This window comes from Numenius arquata, chromosome 1, assembly GCF_964106895.1.
Source record: "Numenius arquata chromosome 1, bNumArq3.hap1.1, whole genome shotgun sequence".
In the NCBI taxonomy this organism is placed as follows: Eukaryota; Metazoa; Chordata; class Aves; order Charadriiformes; family Scolopacidae; genus Numenius; species Numenius arquata.
In genome coordinates, this window is record NC_133576.1 from 118,977,835 (window position 1) to 119,002,037 (window position 24,203).

Sequence of the window (24,203 nt, forward strand, 5' to 3'; positions counted from 1 at the left end):
ATCAGGGTGAGCTGGAGACAGTGTCAGTGATCACAAGACTCAAGTGCCTAAGAGCTGGAAGGAGTCTGGGGAAGAGGGACATCTGGAGTGTCCTGGTACAAAGGGGGTTATGGATTCTTTTCTGGCTGCCCCCTTTCAGTGCAGTGGCTTGCCTCCTTCAAAATGCATATGTCCAAATTGTGCATTCTTTTAGTCTGTATTTGAAACTACCAACTGTACCACAGCTTTGAATCCTAAATAAACCGTGTTGTATTGTTTTAAGAAAACTCCCGAGTGCCAGTCCTGTCACCCTAGGATGAGAACTGATACTGTAGGAACAGGTTAAAATGGTTATTTCTGACTTTGATCACAACTAATAAAATTTGGAGAATCCAATTTCTGAAGTGTCTGAGAAGCTCTCAATTTACAGCTGAATTTCTTCACAGTACAAGGTCATGCTGTGCCTTTTCTTTACTGTTGTGTCTGACGTGTAGATGGATATTTTTACGTGGGCATATTTTGGGAGCTGTGAAGTTGGTGGTGTTTGTTGAACATTGACCCAAGTAAATGCAAAATATGACTAATAAATTAAATTTAAAAGTGAGACAAAATCATGTAGTGTTCAAATTTGCCTAGGCTTTTCTTGCATTTACTTACAGTGTACTTGTTAATCTTTGTAAAACAAAAGTATGTTTTACTATCTTAAAGTCAAGAAGAAATGACTTGTGGGAAATTTGCACCTGCTTATGCATTCTCTCATACTTTGGATTTAAATTTACCTCTCTACAGTAATACAATGGAAGCTAATAAATCTCTCTCTTATTTTATAGTTTGGGAATACATGCTACTGCAATTCAGTTCTTCAGGCACTTTATTTTTGTCGACCATTTCGAGACAAAGTCTTAGCATACAAGAGTCAACCAAGAAAAAAGGAGAATCTCCTTACATGCTTAGCTGATCTCTTCCACAGTATAGCCACCCAGAAGAAAAAAGTTGGAGTAATACCTCCCAAGAAATTTATAACAAGATTACGAAAAGAAAATGGTAACTTTTTTTTTTCTTTTTCTTGTGTGATAATCATAGGAATTATGATTTAATTCTAAAGATGACATAGTGGAATACTTACATATAGAAAGTGTTCTTGGTCCTGGAGGTAACCCTAGAATAAGGGTGTAACCCTGGAGCCATTTTGAGAGAGAATCCTTGCCTCTCTCTCTTCATGTAGAACTGAGCGTATTGTCAGTGGCTGCTTATGAAATTGCTTGCTATTTTTGTCTCTCTATGAATTGTATTTTCATAATCAAAATTCACTCTAAAACTTTTGTTCTGTGTTTAAAAAAAACATTACTCTGAATGCAGAAATCAGTCTCCCAAACTGAGTGTGTGGAAAGGACATTAAGACTTCCCTGCAAGAATCTAGCTTAAAACTCCACAAATTTTTAAATTCCTTTAGAATTTATGCAATACCTAGCTTGACCTACTTTTTAAAGGATTAATGAATTTTAAAATCACAAAGTAGTTTTGGCTACTTTTTTTTTAACTGTAATTTATATCCTAAATTTCAAGAGATTTCTAGAGATTTTTAATATTTCTTATCTGCAGGGCTAATTGGTCCAAATGTTTTAGAAAATAATTTGATGTTAAAATATAAATGAAACCTTGTAATAATAATAAACTTTATGAGGTACCATATTTAATACCGCTGCTGCAGACACGTTCACACTGTTGTAATCTCTCCAAGACTATATATGCAGACTAAAAATGTGTTTGAATGTTAGGATGACCATCTCTGTAGTAAAAACAAGAACTAAAGTATTATAATGACATTCCTAATTTGAAGTGACCCCTCTGTACGTTACCTGAGAGCTTTTTTTAACAGTATTATTACAACTTACCGTGTGCATTGCCAATCTCTTACCTATGTAGAATAGAAAACTGTCATTCAATTCTTCAGTAAGTATACTTGAGTCAGTATGCTTCTATGTTGATGCATGTATGGAAATAGTTCATTATATCAATGACTGTTGACTAACTGTGACGAATGTGGAGAATGGTTCAAACAGAAAGTAAACCACAGGAGCCATTAAGTTCTTTTTAGAAGGTGTTCTTTTTAATGCTTGATTATGTTATAATGCTAATATTCTAAGCAGGAGAAGGCAATTGGAAAATCTTCATTAAAGAAATCAGATGTGAAAGTTCAGATTTTGTTTTCTTTTGGGGTCTCTTAATGATGATACTCTCACCTTTTCTACAAATAAATGGCTAAATTGCCAGGCAGCTAAATTGTCAGGACATCATATATGCTATTAAGTGCTTATGGTAAAGGTGTATAATTTTGAGCTTTAAAGAAGACTTAGTTAAAGAATCAGACAGATAAGCAACACCAAGGTAGATTCTGTTCCAGTCAGTGTCCAGCTATACCAGGGTGATGACTGAGAACATAATCCTATTGTATTCCAGACTACAATGCTGCTATTCCATCTTTATTTTCGACATCTGAATAGAACATACATATATTAATGACCTTAAAGCTTAACTGGCTGGGAAGCAGCTGTTGGCTTGAAGTCAGCTGAAGGTATACTGTTATGTTTGCTTAAATTTCTTCTAATCATAAAATGAACAATGTGTAGCTTTCATTCTGTTGTACTTAATGCTAATTTACTGACAGGGCACATAGCCCTGAGAGGTCCATGATGTAACACTGTGAAGAATCTCTGAAGTGTTTTACCTCAAGAGACTTGTAGCTCTTGTTCTGCCTTCATTTACTTGATTAAATAAAGACCTTATGGTTGGCTAGATTCAGAATTGAACTTACCCTTACTTCTCAAAAATAGTGTAGTAGTTCATTAAATAAACTACTTGGTTGATACTCTTGGCTGACCTATTGCACTACTTAACCTCTCCAAATGATCTAGATTAGCATCAGATTCTTCCTACTTTGGTAATAACTCAGGATTATTATTTTTTTTTCCTATTTGGAGTTTACTTCTGGATGCCATCAAATGAATGATAGTAAAGCTTCCATGTAATCCCTGTATGCACTCCAAAACTTAAGCTTCAATGAGTATCTTTTTCATTCATCTTTCCAGTTTTGGGAACCATCCCTCCACTGAAGGCCAGTCTCTTAGTATATTCTTGGACTACAAGCAAATTGCAAGTTATAATTAATTAAAGTAATTGCACGTTAAAAGACTTGTATGTTATTAGCCAGTGATACAGAATGCTTTTTAAATTGGCAGGTAAATGTCCTTGTAACAATTCTGGTCAGAGAGAGAAGATGTAACTATTAGTATATCTGACTGAATGACTTTATGGTTTTCTTAGTCCCATTCCTGATGTGAGGATTTGTGACAGCAGAGGATTTCTCAGGTTGATATTCCAAGGGACTACAATAAACGAAGTTTTCAGGGCAGTACCATTTTGAACAGAAAACAGAGAGTAGACTTCTAAGAGAGTTCAACTTCATGCTTTAGTCTGTATCATTGCTGAGTACACAAGTATGTGCCACTGAAACTATTCTCCTTCTACTGAATTAATCCTAAAACTATTATGTTGACAAACAGAGGACATGAAAGCATAATGAATCCATTATTAGCTAACCAACAAGTCCACCAGTAATAAAGGTACCACATATACCAATCACCAGAAGCAATATTTCAGATCTTGAAAGACAAATCTATCTATTACTTGAAGTCCTAATTTGAAACCTGTTTGCTCTTGCTGTGACTAGAACTTTAGGCTAGTTTGATATGGCTTCTACAAATACTACCTTACTTAAAGAACTTTAAGAAAGAAAAAAGTTTTTTCAATATATCAGTATCTTTAAGATTTTTATCTTAATCTTATTTTCACTGCTAGTATTGATGACACTGCGCTTATGACAGAGCAGCAGGGGACTTAAAACCCTAAAAGTGAAAATAAATAAAGCAATGTTTTGAGCATTTATTGTTCATGTTCTTTTTGTGACAGAACATACAGACAATGAAATATTTCCTGTCGTAGTTCTCAGTTCATTTCTGGAAAATATCAACATCTAATGCTATTTGAGATGCCCATTGTTATCCAAGACATTGACGTAAGCTTGGCAGAGATAGCGTGGCCCCTGTAGGAGATCATTGTGACCTGTCATCTGGAGACTGATCGGGATAAGCTATAACATTTCAGGCAGCACTATACATACACCTGTGTTTAGGTAGTTGAATTATGCCCTAGTTTTCCTGCAGAACGGTTCACTCTCTTGTTAATTCTAATCAGCTGAGAGATTTCTGTGAATGTAAGCTTACTTGCCCCCCCTGTTCCCAACCCCTGTATTTTTGGCTTCGTTTATGAACTACACATTTTGGGTTGGTGTTGTATTGTCATGAATGATTCAAGATGTGTAATAAAGACTGGTTTTGAAATTTGACTTCTTTTAAAATCTTTTTTGTAGTGTAGCACTAACCAGTTAATTAAAAAATCTTCTGTTTTATCCCGTAGAGCTTTTTGATAACTACATGCAGCAGGATGCACATGAGTTCTTAAACTATCTATTAAATACAATTGCGGATATCTTGCAAGAGGAAAGAAAACAAGAGAAACAAAATGGTCGCCTACCTAATGGCAGCATTGACAATGAGAATAGCAGCCCGCCAGACCCAACCTGGGTTCATGAAATCTTTCAGGGAACGTTAACTAATGAAACCAGATGTCTTACATGTGAAACTGTAAGTCTGTATATATGTCGTAAAATGAATTCTTCCATGTTTCAGAACTTCATGTTTCATGATTAATTTATCTCAACAGACTAATGAACTAGATGAGTTTGTTTATTTAGAAATCTTACATTCATCTAAACATTTGGATTTTTTCTTTGTTAATGAGAAGATTTCAGCAGCTGATGCATGAATTGTAGGAAAAGGCTTTTGGTCAATATTATGAAAATGCTCCATTGAATTTTTGTCAATGTGATCATAATCAACTTCAAAATTTAGATTAGAAAATTCTAAATCGATGTATTCCTAAGAGCAATGAAGCCTGCCACTTGGGGATGTGGAGTTCTCAAATTTTATGTCTTAATAACTTAATGTCATGCTTCGTGATACATTCCATAAATAAGTATTCCGAACCAGTTTCCACCTATTTCTAGTTTTTAAATTTAAAGCCATTGAAATCAAGATACTATGGTTGGCTTTTGGCACTGAGACAGTAGACTGGGATTCTCAAAGAACATAACTTAATGTGTTGGAAAAGTAATCCTTTCTTAAATGTCTGTCCACAGAAATTCTTCTAATACTAATCCCTGAGAAATAAATTCCTTCTTTGACTAAGCTGTACTAAAATTTTCTTTGAGAATAGTTCTACAATAAGAAAAAGCATATATTTCAGAGAAACTCATAATTGAATTTTACCTGCTTGAGAAAAAGAAAAAGCAGCACAACTTGAAAATTACAGTAATTCTGTCATGATTTATGCCTTAGTGTAAAAAGCTAAATGACTGTACTTTGCTATGACTCTTCATACCTATTTTCCTTAATTAGGTAATGCACACATTTCAGCACGACATTGGAAAGGAGGAATAAATCGGATTAAATCTTTATATTTCACATGTAATTTTCTCCGTCTTCTAGAAATACCCACCTCTCTTATTTCAAAGAAAATAGCTTCTTAATGTTGTATGTAATATAACTGCAGACTTCAGTAGATCTTGGTATTTTGAGTAATTTAGGTGCTGATTTCCAGCTACCATTCTCTTTTTTCTGGTAGATTTCCCCTCCCAAATAACTATTTCATGGCAACTGTGAATTGCTTCTCTTCTAGTTCTTGAACTTCTTGTTTTTCTTCTTGAAACATGAGTTTAGCTTAGTCTCTTAACAAGACTGACCTGATTACCTTTCCTCACTATGGCATAGTGAATTACCACTGTCACGATTTTGATCTGGGTACAATCCTTAATACAATTTTAAAATGCTTATATGCTCTTTGCCAGCATTATTAGTTATCAGGCCTATCACAATTTTGTGAGGTTTACTAATATCGCTCAGTTTTATTTTTCTGTTAGCTGTTGCTGAATAGGATACACCGTGTCTGCCTGCCACTGTGCCTCCTTGTCCAGTTGAATTTCAAATTCGGTGTTCTAATATACTTGATTCAGTATATTAGGGCCTTTCTTTTCCAAGCCCTATCAGTTTCTGTCTATTCAGTACATCAGCTTGTGTCTAATTAAAGCACAGAGACCTGAAAATGGGTACTTAGAAACACATTTAAATGCATTAAATAAGTAATACTACTGTGAATAGTGTCTTACTTTAAAAAAGTCATAGGTGCTCACTATATTTGAATGTTTACTGGAAGCTGCTGCCATTCAGAGTCTTTCTGTGTTTAGAAGTATAACTTAAAATATCAGGAGTACTTGGATATAGCTTATGTAGAAGACTACATAGCAATTGCAGATGGTTTAGCACTTCTTAACAATAAGACAATAATCTTAGTATATTTTTTATTTAAATTTGGAGTTTAATGTATACTTCTATATAAAGCATGATTATCTCATTGCTGCAAGTGAGAGTGATTATGTTCTAACTGGCCAAACCTACTCATCGTTCCTTGACTGAAGATTTATCCCCAGTTTAAGTATGGACAGTGAAATATAAGGAACATAGATATGATTATTTAACAAAGATTTGTGTCATGGGTCAAGCCACAGTATAAAATAATTAGGTTACAAAATGGATTGTAAGTTTTCTTTACATGCTTTTGATGTGATTTCTTGTTGTCATACTTTCCCCCTTGCTTGATAGAGGCAGTATGATGATGTAAATATTACAAATATTTGTGGCTAATTGATAAAAATGATCTAGAAGTTCATTGGTTCTACAGATTTCTCTCACAATTTAAGGAAAGAATAATAGAAAATAAAGTTATTGAGTTCAGTAAGATTAAATTTGAAATGCCTAAATGTGGGCAGTACTTCTACAGAGAAAAATGGGAAATTGTCTTGGGTTAAAAGCACCAAACACATCGATAATGTTTTTCTCCAGCTGATAGCCTCAGTCTTGTGTTCAAATGACTCTACGGGCATAAAAATCTTTGTTTCAATTCTACTTTGGACTGAGGAAAGGCAATGAGGAAAATTTCAGTGGTCTCTCATACAAGAGTACCATAGAAGCCTTAGCTATGCCCTACTCTTTTTTTTTTGTTTTGTTTTGTTTGAAACCGAGATAAATCATGCCCTTTGTTTCAGCTTCATTTAAAAATAGTTTCTGTCTTATCACACATGGGAGCCTTCAGTTGCAAAAGCTTTTTTGTCAGTGAGCTGATTCATGTTTATAGTGAAGTTCCAAACGGAAAGAAATAAAGATTCCATGAATGTTAGCCTTCTGAGTTTTCTGTTCTGTGTTGCATTGGTCGTCAGAGTACAGCTGAGCTGTTTGAGTGCAGATTACATCCTTGATGTGCGTACAACATGCCATCACTTTTAGGCAGAATACTGGAACACGCAAATTCTTCACTGTTATTCAGGTGCTCATATTAGGAGCACACTCAGATAGCTTTCTGAACACATCAGGGCTTGATTCCGGAAGTGAGGAGATTTCTGACCGTGTCAGTCTTTTTTTTCATTCTATAGGTGATTGAAATATATAGCATTGGCAACTTTAATCTAAGGAACCTGGTGATGTTTATTTGAAAGAGAACCTCTACAGAAGGGGGAGTGGGGGCTGGAGGGGAGGGGGTGGTTAGAGTGAAAGGTGACTTCTTCTTAATATTTCTTCTTTTTTTTAATTAAAACTGTATGAGTTAATGTTGGGAAAAAAAAAAAAGTAGTACTGTTCAAATACTAATATTCAAAAAAATCTTGATAATTTAGAAATTGCTATTCTTAATTTTTAACATAGATGGAGAAAATCCACTTGGCTATTCTTTCAATAAAGCCTTTAATGGTTCCTCATGATCTTAAGTGCACAATGATGGCTAACCTGAGAGAGTTTCTTTAAAGCAGTATTATCAGTATTATCACTAAGAATTGAAGAATTCCTTTGCGAACTTCTGGTTTCAGTACTAATCGTTTTTTAACCAAGTACAACACATATCTTTCCTCTTCTCCATCTCCACCCCACCCTTAGACCTTCTGCGTGGGATAAAGCTGCCTGTGAAATCTTTATTGTTTCATGGAATTTTCTTTGATTAGACCAAGAGAGGAAGAATTATCTAATTGCATGTCTGAATAACACTGCTCACGTGACTCCTAAATTCCAGCTGTCCTAGCTGAAGACTGCAGCAGAGTATTTTCTAGAACTGATTTTTTTTTTCTGAGCTGCTCTTAATCCCTAGGCTAAGATGTTTTCCACCAGAATTCTTAGTGTTATAAACACAAGTTTGATAATTCTGAAAGGGGTTTGCAATGAGATATTAATTCTCAAAAATAGTAGTCTTGGCTACCTGTATTTTTCTTCTTATTTTCTATGTATGCTGCCCTTAGCAACCGTGTGTTTCTCATCTTATAATAATCAGAGAACAATTTTCCAAATATATTTTTATTCCGAGTTGAAAAGGGAACATGAATCTCATGTTTTAAACATCAACTGACCTTAGTTCTCCTGTAGCTGTTTAACTTTTCCTGCTTTCAATCAAGAAACTGCAGCCAGCCATCTTTTTTAAAAGCATTTACTTTTGTACCTAGGAGTCATAAAAGGCAGAGGACATTCTCATCCGTGGCATTGAGTATCTCTAGATACAGAGAGGAAATACTAGCCGACAAAAGTTAAGGTTGTAGATTGCCATTTCCTAAACATTTTAATAACATAGTTGATTTTTCAGGGCAGCTGTGGATTTTGTCCATCACCATTTTTCAGAATTTGTGATGGAATTTATTGTCTGATTCTAGGAATTTGTTTTACTTTAATTGTTAGTCTTGCATCTTTCTAAGAAATGTCTATGCGCTATTCAGCCTTCATCAGACCAAGTTCCAAGCTCTCATTTACCAACAAATTTGCGATCTGCTGCTCATTTAAGAGTATGAATCTAGGTAGGATGAGGCTTCAAAGTATTTGTACTCTTTATTAGGGACGCTATGATATGCAAATTCATAACTTTCAGTTGGAGGGAATCATAGGGGAAGAACAGAGGTGAGAGCAATAAATAGAAGAATCCTAGTAATTGTATTCTTTTGAAAAGAGTGAGGTGTAGAAAGAACTCGGTATTAATATTGTTGACCTGAAATCACAGCATGATGACAACCGGTATTATGCAGCCCCACAGACACATATACACTTCCCTATTCCTGAAAAAAATCAGAAACGGAGATCTAGCATATCTCTGAAATAGAAAGGCCACTTGTAACAATATTTAAAAGGCTGTTATAAGGTCAAAGATGCATTCTGTCAATAGAGAATGGTACTGAAAAACAAAGGTAAATTAGTATAACTGTTTTTAACTATAATCTATTGGTTCTTTTTTTCCGGTAGATAAGCAGCAAAGATGAAGACTTTTTAGACCTTTCAGTTGATGTGGAGCAGAATACTTCAATCACTCATTGTTTAAGGTAGACGCAAAAATCTGAATTTTTGTAATTTGTCTATTATCTGTTACCTAGAAAGGCAGAAGTAAAACTGAAAGCTCACAAGCTTAGCAAATTTTAGCTTATTTAGTCTTGAGTATAAAATTGTGTTTATATTTTACTTGTTTGTATGTATAGTTCAGATAAGAAACTAGTATCTATAGTATTTCTTTTTTTTTTTTTTTAATTTAGGGGTTTCAGCAATACAGAAACTCTGTGCAGTGAATACAAATATTACTGTGAAGAATGTCGCAGTAAGCAAGAAGCACATAAAAGGTACCTCAAACTAAAAGAGGGGAAAAAAGTAACCCCTGCATTTCATGAAGATACTTTTGTATTTCCTTGTGTAGTGTGTATGAGGCAGGGGGAGAACATTATTTTTCCCTTAATTTTTCTCACTGTTCTTCCACTTAAGAATAGCTTGGTTGCATTCTTCATGTTTGAATTCAGTGAACCTACTTCAATGAGTAATGAGAATCTATGTAAAGCATTTTGGGAGTCCTTTGATCATCATTTATTTTACAAATGAGAAAAAGAATGGTCTTAAGACCAAAACTAAGTTAAAAAGACAAGTTAAAACAAACTACCAGTGACTAATCAAAGATTATGGGTAATCATGAAGAGTCACTGATTTCATGTGACTTTTTAAACTTGGTTTTGTCTTGATAATAGAATAGTTTTTCCAATTGCTCTAAGAATCAGTTTGATAGCACTTTTTTTCTGATTCAGTCAGAATGAGGCTTGTAACTTTTTCTGTTAACTGAGTTTCTGGTTTCTTAAAAGTGCATAGTTAGTTGTGCTAAACTTCTGCTTAACAGTGTTCCTGAAAAGCATCAGAAGCTCTGTGGAAGCCTGAAATTCATTATGTTTAAAAACAATTCTTGTCTGCCTAATAATTCTTCTAGTCTTATTTACACCTTTGAAAAACCTCTGATTTTGTATACTGTGTGGTATTTATTATCTGAGAAAGTATTTGGCTGCTTATAGATGAGTTGAAGGGATGGGAACACTGACATGCTCTACTGGTTATACCACTGATTCTGGTTATTTGATTTACCACAGATTTAGCACATGGTTTTTGGCATATCTCATATGCAAAGTCTGCCTTCACACATTACCTGAGCTTACTAATTGGTGTGTATTAGAGGGTTGTGAAGCCAGGTCTGTCCTGTTGCCTTAGCTCTTGTTTCTGTGTGGGAGGTAATGTGATCCCTGACCAGTACAAGCTGTGTTGACATAAACCTGTACTGTAGGCACTGCCGTATTGGCAAAACACAGCTTTTTGTGTTTATATTTTGCTTTTCATGTGGGGCTTAAGTTCAGTTTCACTACAGTCATGATTTTCTTCCACCTCTATAACACGGAGTTTATCTGTGATAGTGTCAGCTAGCAAAGCTGGTATACTGACTCTCTTCACCAGTGAAAGAGCTCCTGTTACCAAACACAGTTGCGTTATGAGAAGAGGACTTTCATTTTGAAAAAAGAAATAGAGCAGAAATTATATCTGCATCTCAGTAATATAATAAAAATGTAACTCTCCCTAAAAATAGTTGCTTCTGTCATCTTTCTGCTCTTCTCCAGCTTTTTTCAATTTCTAGTTCCCTTGTGGGCCATGGAGAAAATTTGAGGCTAGCAGGGTTTCCTACAGGTTACTGTAAGTATAGGTTTAATGAGAAAAAGGGAAGAAAGATGAGTTTTCAAGGATTTTGTCCCCAGTCCCCTATCTTTTGAAAAAGGATTCTCTTGTGCAAACATATTTCCTGACATTCTGAAAATGTGGTCTTAGTAGACATGTCTGAAACCTGAGCTGTGTTGAGGAGACTTTTGAGCTGTCTTTTGGGGCTGAAGGCAGTTTGAAAAATTCAGCACAGTGCTGATCTAAGGCAATTAGCTGTGCCAAGAAGCAGAACACTCCATCTTCAATGCTCTGTTAGTATGGGCAAATTTATTGCCCAGAGAGTGGACATCTGTGTTTGCTGTGTTTGCAGGCCAGCTGTAGCTGAGGATTTGCAGGCACTGATGCGAGATCTCAATACCTCAAACTAGGAAAAGGGGCCAGTGAGCCCTCAGTAAAACTAGATTATCACTTTCTGTCTCTGACTGCCATAAAATAATGCTGCAACATTTGTACAAAATTATTGTGCTAGAGCACAGCATTATCTTGTTTGGGTAGCATGAGGTAAAGTGAATAACAGTGGCCTGTTCGTATCCCTTGGCAATGTTAAATGAACAGCTTGATATGAAAACTTGGAGTAATACATACATAACAAAGTGGTGTAACAAAGCCTATTCTAAAAAGCTTGTTTGACTTGGCTGGTTTACTGAGAAATTAGACTGGAACAGGGTTTCTGGAACAACTTTGTTGCAACACCTCCACTGTGTACCAACTGGGATGTAGGTTTGGGTTTTGGTAACAGGAAAGCTATGGGGAGGTATGTTTAAAAATTGAATTCCATGCTGTGCAGTCATTATGTCTGAATTATTATGCAGGTTCATCATGGTTATTCTTCTTATTATATATTGTAGCTTATTTTTTAAATACATTTGCAAGTCTCAGCTGTTAAAGTCTACCTTTAGTTTAGCAACACAGGACATGTTCAATATTTATTAAACAGCTGATTATTTGAGCATCTTTTAATACTTGCATAAAATTTTAAAGACTTCAGTAAGACAGTTTTCCTGTTTGTTGATACCAACTGAATGTTTGGGCTGGATATTGGAAATACTGTTGATTGTTGTTTTTTTTTTTCAGGATGAAAGTAAAAAAGCTGCCTATGATTCTAGCTCTCCATTTGAAGAGATTTAAGTACATGGATCAGCTGCATCGATACACAAAACTCTCTTATAGAGTAGTTTTTCCTTTAGAGCTTCGTTTATTTAACACCTCAGGAGATGCCACCAATCCTGACAGAATGTATGACCTTGTTGCTGTGGTAGTTCATTGTGGAAGGTAATAACTCTATTTTACACAAGAAATTTTCGTACAAGGTTAACTGTTTAAAAAACAAAACACTTAGTATCACATAACTCTAATAGCATTTAAAGACCTCTTAAAAGAAAAGTTTCTTAGGAAGGAAAGTATTGTGGGAAGGTACTACCAATCCTGACAGAAAATATGGCTTTATTCCCATGATAGTTTATTGTGAAAAGTGATATCACTGTATTTCACATGACAGACCTTTGTATGAACTTAACGATGTTTTAAAAAAACCCACAAAACATTCAATATCATATAACTCGTAAAATTTAAAGATTTTTTTTTTAAAAAAAGTTTCTTAGGAAGGAAAGCAATATAGAACAGATCTCTTTATAAAGCATTTCCTTTAGGGTGTTGTGTTTGTCTTTTTTTAAAGGTTGAGCAACAGAAATACATCCATATATTATATATTATAATTTGTAGGTTACTTCGTTTCGATTTGTATTTGATTTTGCTATACCCAATAAATGTTCTTGTGGCTTCAATTCTTAAAATTAGGGCTGCTCTACAAACTGTTTATTGAGTAGATAAGAGGCCCAAAGTTGAAAATAATGATTTAACATCTAGAATCAGAATAATATACACTGTGAGGTCAACTACTTGCAGCTCAAAGCAGAGCTAGCTTCGATGTTAGATTTGGTTGCACTGGCTCAGTTTCATGAGTAGGAATGCTGATTTCATTGCCTCTTTGGGCACCTTGTTCCAGTTTGTCAGTGTTGTCACAGTGGCTTTTTTTTTTCCCTCCTATATCTGGTCAGAATTTCCCTTGCTGCAGTTTGTGACCACTGCCTCTTGTCCTTTCACTGTGCATTTTTGAGAAGAGCCTGGATCTGAGTTCTTTATAGCTCTTCTGTTATGGGCAGCGAAAGACAGCAGCTGGTTTCCTCATTTAGGCTTCTCCAGGCTGAATAAAGCCAGCTCCCTCAGCCTCTCTTCATCCGTCTGGTGCTGTAGCCCTCTGACAAATGTAGTGGCCTGCCACTGGACTTCCTCCAGATTATCAGTCTCTCCCTTGTACCTCCCTTGTTGGGAGAGGTCATGTCTGAAATATCATGCCCAGTTATGGGTTCCAGCATGCAGAGTGGTGGGGAATATCACTTCACTGCTGGCTCTACTCTTACGGTACAGGCCCACATACACTCAGCCCTGTCACTGAAATGATACACCGCTGACTAACGGCTCAACTTACTGATCCCCTGGGCCCACCTAGCAAGCTGTTTTGCAGCTGATGCTCTTGGATGGAGTTAGTCTGGCACAAGACTTTGCATTCATACTTGTTAAACTTCATAAGGTTCTTATCAGTCCATCCTCCCAACTTTTTGAAGTCCCTCAAAATGGCAGACCTGCCCTCTAGTTGCCAGTTATTGCCCTTTGTTCTACCCCCATTCCTCCCTACATAGACCTACGATTAGAGATAAATTGAGTAGATTTCAAGTTGGCCAGGACAATTTTGGAAAATAAGTCTTTGTGCCATAGTCTTCTGGGACACTCTTGTTCTGGATTTTAGGGAAGATAGAACCTGTCCATTTCTGACCATTCTGTCCAATTCTGACCATTTCAGTCTCCCTCATTCAAGCTGCAGTCTTGGAAACTTACCCATTCCCAAAGCCATGGCAGGAAATGGACCCTGTTTTCATTTGGTTGTGTGATTTAGTACGCAGGCATGTCCCTCACAGGTGGCAACCTTCCCGCCCTGATTGAGACATAAAAATTGTATGAGCTCTGTTACCTGGTTAAGGCAGTTCCAGAACTGCTTTAACTAGTTGTCCACTTTCAGTTGTAAGGTTCAGCTATTTCAAAGAGGGTGTTACTTCCTTACATGAAATCTGATTAGAAACAGGACACTTTTAAAGTTGGGTTTTTTTTCCTGTTGTAGTTGTGGAGAAATTTCTTGTCTGTCATAAACTGAAGAGTTGTGCATTATAACAGTTTTCATTTAATTAGGAGCCCTTCTCATGGCTGTCAAGATTCTGGAGACTTCTAAACTGTCAGTTCAATTCAGTTTTTGTTTACAGTGGACCAGATAAAAAGATTCCTGAGTGAGAATGTAAATGAACAGCAGTTGTACAGCTTTTTCTTAAGATCAGAAATAGTTTGGAATCTGTTCTGTCCCTATGAAACATCAGAATGCTTTCTTGATTTCACTTCTCCGTCTCTTTTTTTCTTTTAAATTCCATTTTATTTTCAATGCCTGTGCTGCTTATTCCTCATTTGAAATTATAATCCCTGTTTTAGCACAATATATTAAATGTAGAGATAAGTAAGACCTCATTATGAAGATGATATAAGTGGAGGGGAAAAAAGAAAAGAAACATCCAAACAGAAATTATACTGGTAGCCATTTTAATTACTGTTAAGTATTGCTTTTCAACAAGAAAAAAACAATTTAATGAAATACATTTGTACATACATGTGTGTTATTGTCTGTGTTCTTTTCTAATTTTATTTTACAGTGGCCCTAACAGAGGACATTATATTGCAATAGTGAAGAGTCATGATTTTTGGTTGCTTTTTGATGATGATATTGTTGAGGTAAGCTTTGTGTAACCCTGGACTTTTTTTCTCATACCAACCAGAGTGCATGCACCCCTCTTGTGTGTATGGATACTTAAAGTAAAAGGACTGGTATGCTAATGAAAAGAAGGTTCAACACCAGTCTAAATGAGCAATAACTGTGGGTGCAAAGCTGTGCTTTACAATCTGACTGTACAATACTTCGAATTGCATTTTGGTTTTTATACTTGTTGAAGGAAGCTTCTTTGTTTATGGCCACTGTCTTTCATCTTAGTTTGATAAGCTATTCCTGTGACCAGAAGACGTGGCAAATAAAGATACAGATAAATTGGTTTTACTGCAGTTCTTCTCCAAAGGCAGTTTGTTGGAGCAAGCTGTTTGTCTGTATTTTCTAGGAGCTTATGATTTAATGGAATGTATCAGTCTGGTAGGCTGTGTTACTGAGCATTCAGACAAAGGTATATCAAAATAGGAAGCAACTTCAGATTTTGGGGATTTTGCCCTAAAATTTAAAACTTAATCCCTGAAACAGGAGCCTTTTGCCTCTGGTGGTATTCCTGCTAATATTAGCCATGCTTCCAGGAACTGATTTCTTGAAACAGCAGAATTCCCTTCACTAGTTTTGAATTTGTCATCTTTCTGTTTCATCAGTTATCTTTTATTGTTTATTGAGAGAAAGAGCAGAAACTACTGGTGTCCCTTTATAATATCATCTCAGGTTTTTCGCATGTTCTGTCATCTTCCTTTTTTCCCCTCTTGTCCATGCTTATGCATGAACAGAAGTATGATTATGCTGTCCAAGTCCTTTGCCTGACTTTATTTGAATTAATTAAATCTACAAAATGAATATTTTACACTTTCATTACAATACACAAGAACTTCATAATTGAAAAGAAGAAAAGTGGGTGAGACAGGTATTGGCCTTACATTGTTAACTGGCAGGACCAGCCAAGGGTATTGAAGAGTTCTTATCTCCAAGCCACATTATGAACGTTTTTATACACAGGAAATGACAAACATGGAAATACACAGAGCTGTTAGAAAAGTAATAGGATTGCTTCTGTGTCTTATCAAGATACACAGTAAATTGAAATGTCTCTATAGGGTCAAAAGTTCACTTTCCTCCAGGGAAAACAGAGCGCTGTAGTAGATCTCACATCATTTCACAAACATCAGGGACAATCTCTCCAGTCCCAAAGCAGTAACACCTAACAGTAACACATTTTTTTTTCTCTCTTAGTCCTTCTAAAGATGAAGGAAAGAAACTTTGTTTTTAAATCTAAAACGTCTCATTGACTTTTAGGCCTGTGGTTCATCATGTCGGAATGGCTCACTCCTTCCTGAGAGAGGTTTTGTTCCAAATAATGGGAATGAGATTAAATAAAATCTAAGTGAAGGAAAATTTATCTTTCTGCCTTTTTGTTGTTTGGAGCCCAATTGCCTTTGATTTAAAATGTGTCAAGAGAGCTTGCTTTCAGTTTCTTCTGTAGCCGAAAATGATGCCAATGAAAACTGGAAATAATCTTTTCACCTTCTCAACAGAATTTTTGCATCTTTCCCCCAAAATCTTGGTTATAGGAGGCTTTCTAGGCTAACAGGATCACAAGCAAACATTCTGTCTGAAAAACATAGGAAAACTTTGCCTTCATTTTCTACCTTATTCTCCTCTGCACTTGATGGGCTTACACTGCTTAGACTTAGAAATGATAGTTTGTACTTACATTCTTCATCTTGATCTAAAGTCTCAATGGGATATTCTTGTCTTTAAAATTTTTCTGTGTGAAATTTATGCAAGCAATGCACATAAGATTGCACTCATAGTAGGTTCACTTAATATATATAGCCACTATCCTCTGTGCAGTTGGTGGCAGAGGGGAAACCAAAACATAACTAGTTTGAGAATTATTTGGATTTTGTTACTTTATGTAATTATGTGGAAGTTATTTTTGTTTGACAATAGTTTTTAGAAGGGAACCTAATGTCATGTATATGCAAGATAGTCTTACTTTAAATTTTTGGGTTTTTACATACAGAAAATTGATGCACAAGCTATTGAAGAATTCTACGGGTTGACATCAGACATCTCAAAGAACTCTGAGTCTGGTTACATCCTCTTCTATCAGTCTCGGGATTGAGGGGGACCTAGTGAAGAGATGCCTCACATCTTCTCTATCTTGGAATGGAGCAAGCACTGAAAAAAATGAAAGCAGGGAGCTCCAGGGGCAGTAGCACAGTTTGCACAAGACTAAGCAAAGAGTTTGGGATTCTTAAAACCTTTGTATCATTTTCATTTTATTTGCTCAGGTATCGTGCTGACTACACATCTCCACTGCATCCCATAAGCAAAAAGAGAGATACCAGCCACTCTTGCAGGAGCTTTCCGTTAGGTAATACTATCTCTGTGATCCTAATTCAAAGCCCATTAAGGTCACTGGAGAACCTTTCGTGGACTTCAGTGGAATTTGAATCAGATTCTAACTGCACTGCCAGATTGGTGCAATAGGAGCATTAGAAATCTGTATTTTATACAGACTTTGTGTATGAAAGATAAAGGACTCTTTGTGAACTTAGTTTCCTGTGCTTAAGTTTAAAAGAATGAGGTTGGGAGGATTAACATGTAAGGAAGAAGATATATCTGGGCCCAACAATTGCCTTCTTGATGGTAGTAGTTTAACTGAAGATATAAACTGGTGTCAGGGAGGCAAGTGTGTTTTGCTTCTCTGAAGAAGCTTACGTTATTTATAATGTGTGATCGGGAACAATCAGTCAAGATTATGGCTTTTAATCTCCGTATGGGGAAAGATTTGGTTTGTAATAGTTTATTTTTATTTATAAATTATTGTAACTTAGGATCTTGTGTATTGTCCTTTATTCTAACAAGTATTGGAAATTTTATGTATTAATTTGAATTAAAACTAATTATGTTTAAATGTTACTGAAGAGCCAATATAAATTCTAAAAACAATGCCTACAATATCTGTGAAAAATTAATAACACAGAAGAGAGATTTCCTTCTGGAGGAACTGGTATCTGCATGAGGTACTTTATTTAATTGAATTAGAATATCCTCTTTCCATTAATGGGTGGGAAAAAAAGTGATGAAACTATTACATAGAAGACTTTAAGAACGCATGTGGTTAGAAAATGATGGTGCAGTGGTGGTATACTGGTCTTTATAGTTCTTTAATAATTTGTTAATGGTTCACACTCTAAGCAAATTAGAATGATTTGGATCAAACTAAACAATTTTAAGAATATTATTCTGTCTCCTGAAAATGGATCCACTTCTGTTCCCAGTGGCACAGGTGACTATCTCAATAACCTCTCAAGGTCTCAAGTATGAATTACATCTGAATAATAAGAAGAAATAGGCTTGGAATTTCATGAGACTGAAGATACCACATTCCTTTAAAAGTAATAATACTTAAGTCCTGTAGAGTGAAAATTTCTGAAATTAAGCAGTTTACCGTGCTTTAGGTTTATGACACAATAGCATTAAGAATTAAATCTTGACAAAACACCTGATCTGTAAGAAAGGTGAACTATTGTGATTTGACATTCTTCCGCTTACCAGTATGTTGTCTGACAGTAGCTGAATGTAATTTCTGGAAGGTCATGGGATGTGCATTCCAGATTATGGCAATCAGGTCTTGGATGTCCTTGTCACTCTCTCTTCAGCTGATGATTTTTACATCATTGTAATTTTCTAAGGTTATTGTATTGATACTGTTACAACTTTTGAAAAGAATGTCTCCTGACTGCTGCTATAACTGACTATTTACTTACCTGTATCTTTTAGCTCAGGAAATGACTTCACCTATTCACTCAGTTGAACAAATCTTTAACAGGGTCACTAAATAAATTGGGCTATTTAGCAACTGTCATGCTGTAACAAATTGCTTTTGTAAAATGCAAAGTTTCTAAGGCCTTGGTTTGGCTAGAATTCTTTTATATAAAGTTATGTATTACGATTAAACTACCAGCATTGTAAAGTAAAGCTTAAATATTGTGGGAGATGAAGAAAACATGATTGGATTTTTCTTAAAGGATTCAAATAATTTTAAAACCTTTTTTCAGCTTTCAATGGGAAAAAGGTGAAGGGGTGAATCAGTTGGATAGTGGTGCATGTTAGAAGGATGAAGTCCTTTGCATACTAAAGGTACAGTATTGTAAAAGAACTGTCGCATTTCTTTTTGCTAATTGAAAATGTTTGGGTTCTTTTTTCTTGTTTTTTATTTTTTTTTCTTCTTTGTGTAGTTAAAAGCTGAGGCAAGTTGTTGAGTATTTTATACCCTAACAAAATTTAAAACATTTTTGTTGTTTCACTGGTTTTACTCCTGCAATGTATTTTTATAAGATACTGACTTTTATTTTGTATAGGGTTTTTGAGATAGTATTCCAAATTATATATTTCATTTTTCTTTTAGTGCAGCTGGAATAATTGTAAGTTCTTAATTAAACTGATATCAGAAACTGCAACTTAAAAAAAAAAAAAGAGGCAGGGAAGTACAAAATATAATGGGTTGGTATGTAAAACATTATAGGATTTCTTTCTTGGCTGTAATACAGTGGGGAGCGTGGGAAAGTTGTCAGTTGTTTTAAATGTTGGAAATTATTTGCTGTGTAACTATGTAAATGTTAATTGGGACTACAGTCCCCTATTTTGTATATTGGAGCAAAAAATTCTATTAAATAAAGTATGTTCTCTAAAGGTAAGTACTGTATCCTTTGTGGAGCCCAAATGGTCAGTCAGCTGCCTTTTGTGCTTTTCAGTGTTTTCAAACCTAAAAAATATCTGGAATTTCCTGTATTAAGCTAAGCACTCTGAGCCATGGAGGGAGAAGTGTGTTTAATTACACTGCATTATATATCTTTCTAGATGTGTTGCTATGAAAATAGTTTGGTGGCAGCCATGGTTTTGGTGGTGTACTTCTCTGCAATTAGTTTTAAGTAAGTTGTTGGTATCTGAGGTAGAGAAGGGAGGGGTTTGAAATACTGTTCTTTCTTTACTTCCATTTCCTCAAAAAAATCTGTACCTTGCTGTCTGAGTCTGAGTTACGTAGGGGATTTCTTGGATTGCCACCTTGTGGGAGGAAGAACAGAAGGAAAGAAAAATTGGAGTGTTTACAGCATTAACATGAGAGACTGACCAAAGAACGAGAGTCCAGTATCAGAAGAAAAAGGTGCAGCTGGTTACAATATCTGTGTGTGATTCAGTATCAAGTCATTCTTCACTTGAAGTATACACTACTGTTTGTAATGAATGTATGTACTTACGGTTTTACAAACAGTTCATACCCTGCCACATTTGTAGTTGTGATGCCCACGTCCATAGTCTTTAACTGCATGAAAATAGTGACTTTTAGGCGTTCAGGTACATGTATGAATGTTTAAATTGAACTATGTTTTCTGAAGTTTGTAATAAACCAGATTGCATATCTTTAAGTGACATTTAGATGCTAGCATATTTGATGCCACTTCAGATCTTCTGCCATACCCTTCAACATATGACTAGCAGGGATAACACAAGATGCACAGATGATCTGCATCCTTCTGGAGCAGCAGCTTGAAGCCAGACAGGACATCCTGGCTTGTTCCCCATGTCTGTCTCTGTGTTTCCACAAACACTATTGCATATGCATTATTTCAGTCATATACAGGTGAAAGTCTGTATTGCTTGGTTACTTTTTGTGGTGATGTTTGTATAGCTTAAAACCTGAAGTATTTGAGGCTTCTAGTTACTTTCATAATTCCCATATTAAAATTAAAGGAACTTTAATTTTCCGGTCTCTCAGCTGTAGGTTTAAGATGATCATGCGTAGACTTAGTATTAAGCTCATCCTTGTAACTAAAAGAAATTTTGATATGTGAAATCTTCAGTCTTCACTTACCAGAACTTACTTAGCTTTGTTTCTTCTTACCTTTTTCTGCAGAAATTTTCAATTGGCCTTACCAGAAAAATCTGAACTGTGTACGGTTAATGTCATAAAGAGTTCCTCACAATCTTCCTCATAACTGTTCATTCAAAATTAGTAGTTGTCCCTTAGTATAGTATACCTCCAGAGCATGGATTATAGAAGAACAGGGATGAATTCTCTTATACACAAAGCTTTGTCTACATATACACATGAAGAGGTGACATCTTTTTTTTCTGTTTAACTGCTGACTTTGTTCAACGACAGAATTCAGCTTGGGCTGAAAGACTGAAAGTGGGAACTTTTAGAAAGTGTTGAAAATGCGACAACAACTGAGGATGCCAAAAAGGGTTGGGTAGTGGTTTGTTTGTTTTGTTTGGGTTTGGTGGTTTTTTTTATTTTTGGGTTGGTTTGGTTTTTTTAAGTTGCCTGAGAGCAGTTATTTTTGAAACTAGCATGTCATCCGTTTAGATGTATTCCTAGATTAAAGCAGCAGTACATGTGTCTCTTCAGTTACCTTTATCTGTAAGAGGAGAAAACTTCATGTCAGTACATGTTGATCATCTGTGGATTGCAGTATTACATTGCAGATACTTTTGTGATATTTTTTTTTCCCTAAAAGTTTAAATAGTTCCGATACAGTTTGTTTGCTTTCAAAGAGTGGCTTTACAGTGTAAGCTGACCGCCCCATTTGTCTGGGTTGATCTTAAGTTTGTGTGTCTTAGAGATTCAGTCTTTGTTTTCCCTCTTGGTAATGCAATATGCACATTTATGGATTCTGTCTTGTAAGGCTTCAGAGTCATCTAACCTCTCACAGCATAATGTGAGGTGTATAATACATTAGTCTCTTTACATGCAAGCCTCCGAGTACTCAGTTATTACTGAAATTAATATTCTATGTGATCTTTATTCAAGGGTTGTTCATTTTGCAGCAGCTTTGCTACTGATTGATTGTTATAAATAAACTATGCAGGTCAGCTACCGTGCAAACAGGCACAGGCTTCATCTTTTAAATAGAGATCTCTGGAATCTGTTGTTTCCAGTATTAACGATAGAGCGTGGTGAGGCAGAAATAAACTTCCTTTGGTCTGTATTAAAAATGCCTGCAAAATTGTGTGCCTCAACTTTTTTTTTTTAGTTAATTTTTAGGTTAAACCTAAGAATCTGCTATTATGGTTGATGAATCCCTTTGGGGAACTTGTGTAAGAATGTGTTGGATATGTAAGGAGGATTGTTTGCAGTCATCACCAGTTTTGAAATTAGCTGAGTAATATCTTCCAGTTTCTTCCCAAAAGTACAAGTAAATTACATTCTCTCTTTCCTTCTAATGGCTTGTGATTGCTGCCTGCATAAGAGATTGTAAGGGCTCAGAAAAGGGCAAGGTACTTTCTACATAGCTCTTTGTGTAGAACTCATATTGGCAGCATTAGGGAGGTTTAATTACAGAAGGATCATCAGTCGTGTCCTTGATCTGCATTCCGCAGGTTATGTAATCCAGGGAAGAAAATGCACAGCAGGATCCGTCAGAGAATACAGAGAAGTAGCTGTACAATTATTTACTAACATACTAGCCATAAAAGCAGCATTTCCTAAAAGATAAAATGTTGCATTTAATGCAGATTTCTGGTATTTGGAGAATTTAGGGAGTGCTCAAAACATCCTGCCATTCTAGGCTTTTGTTGCTTGTTAGAGTCATGCCTTTGTGTGTGTGTTTAATTTGCTATTTAAGCCTATATTTGAAATTTCCATCTGTACTCATATTAGTTAGGTTGATGTGATTGTATTAATGAGTGCTCCTCCAGAAACAATTTCTGCATATATGGCAGTCAAATGGAATATAATCTTTTAATGGTCTGATCTACAAAGCATTTTCGGGTATTCACTAGGATTCGTTTTTGTATTTTCTGTTACTAATTTTAAGTTAGAAAAATATTTTATTAGCATGCTATGTTAAGTGATTCTATATCCATGGATGCCTAAAAATCTTGCTGCTGTCAAGTATCAGCTGTTCAGGATTTCAATGTCATCATATCTTAACGCAAGTTGATGCTTGAGCTGTGATCGTTACGTTATTTCAACTATTTCTCTAAATGTTGCTTCGTTGTAGTGGCTGCATTAATCAGCTCTCATGAGATGTGCTAATGACATTCAGCTCGAGTTGCATACTTTCATGCGTGCACATTTATTTGTGTTTCTAGACGCTGATTATCCTAATGTTATGTCACATCAGTCTTCTCTCAGCATCTTTCACGTCAAGGAAGGCCGCTGATACGCAGGTACAGGCAGTGTTAGCTAAATTACTGAGTTGTATTTCAGACATGAGATCAATGTTTAAGATTTTTGCACTGAAAATACCTGGAGCTTTTTGTCTTCTAATCGCCATGCCTTTCTGGTGAAAGTACTCTTCAATATCAAAACCACTTTTTTGGAGTCATGAGACTGAACAAATAAAATCTTGATGTCCCCCTTTCTTCCTCTTTTGAAGGAGACTGAAAGGCATTCACTGTTTCTCCCTAAGATTGTTACAGAATCAGGAACATACTTGAAAAAGGAAACATTTGTTTTATAGAATCACAGAATGGTAGGGGTTGGAAGGGACCTTCACAGATCTTCTCATCCAACCCCCCCACCAAAGCAGGGTCATCTGGAGCAGGCTGGACAGGAAGGCATCCAAGCAGGTTCAGCTTATTTTTGAGTTTGCTTAGAACTCGATGTGGAGGCATGGCCGTATTACACAGAGATGTGTCAGAATGAATAGCAGGTTCTGTTAAGACCCATTGGGAGCTGGATACTAAGGAGGTATCACTGTGTTTGCTAATCCCAGTGCCTTCTAGCAGGACCCAACTTTTGCTAATATCTCCATCAGTGATATTTGGAGAGCAGCCACCAAGCACCTTCAGTGAATATTCAGAGAAAAACTGCATTCAGTAGGACTGTACTTATTAAGCATATGCAAGGCTCCAAGATTGACCGCTGCTCTTTTTCATTCCCTTTTTTTGGATAAAAGGGAGACCATTTTGAAGATAGAATTTTTATAGCTATAGGCTGTGTATTCACTTTTTTTTTTTTGTGGTGAAATTCTAGTAACTTTTTCTGAATTGCAGAATATCAGGAGAAGGGACTGCAGGTTGAGATCAAGAAGTTTGTTCCACACATGTATTGCAACACCAATTAGCCTCTTTTTTTTTTTTTTCTATATATTACATTTAGAAAAATTCCTAATTCACCAGAGGAGAAATGAAACAGAAGTGACTGTAGTTCCTAAGCTGTCTTTTGTCTTTCTGCA

The 24,203-nt window shown here is 35.8% G+C and overlaps 1 protein-coding gene across 1 annotated transcript; it reads left to right on the top strand.

The window, feature by feature from the left end:
- Positions 1-4,472: 4,472 nt before the first annotated feature.
- On the top strand, positions 4,473-19,709 carry USP12 (ubiquitin specific peptidase 12). Its single transcript, XM_074146239.1, has 6 exons — positions 4,473-4,682; positions 9,420-9,496; positions 9,704-9,787; positions 12,264-12,461; positions 14,942-15,020; positions 17,036-19,709. The coding sequence occupies exons 1-6, from the start codon at positions 4,473-4,475 to the stop codon at positions 17,135-17,137; spliced, it is 750 nt and encodes a 249-aa protein (XP_074002340.1). The 3' UTR covers positions 17,138-19,709.
- Positions 19,710-24,203: the final 4,494 nt, after the last annotated feature.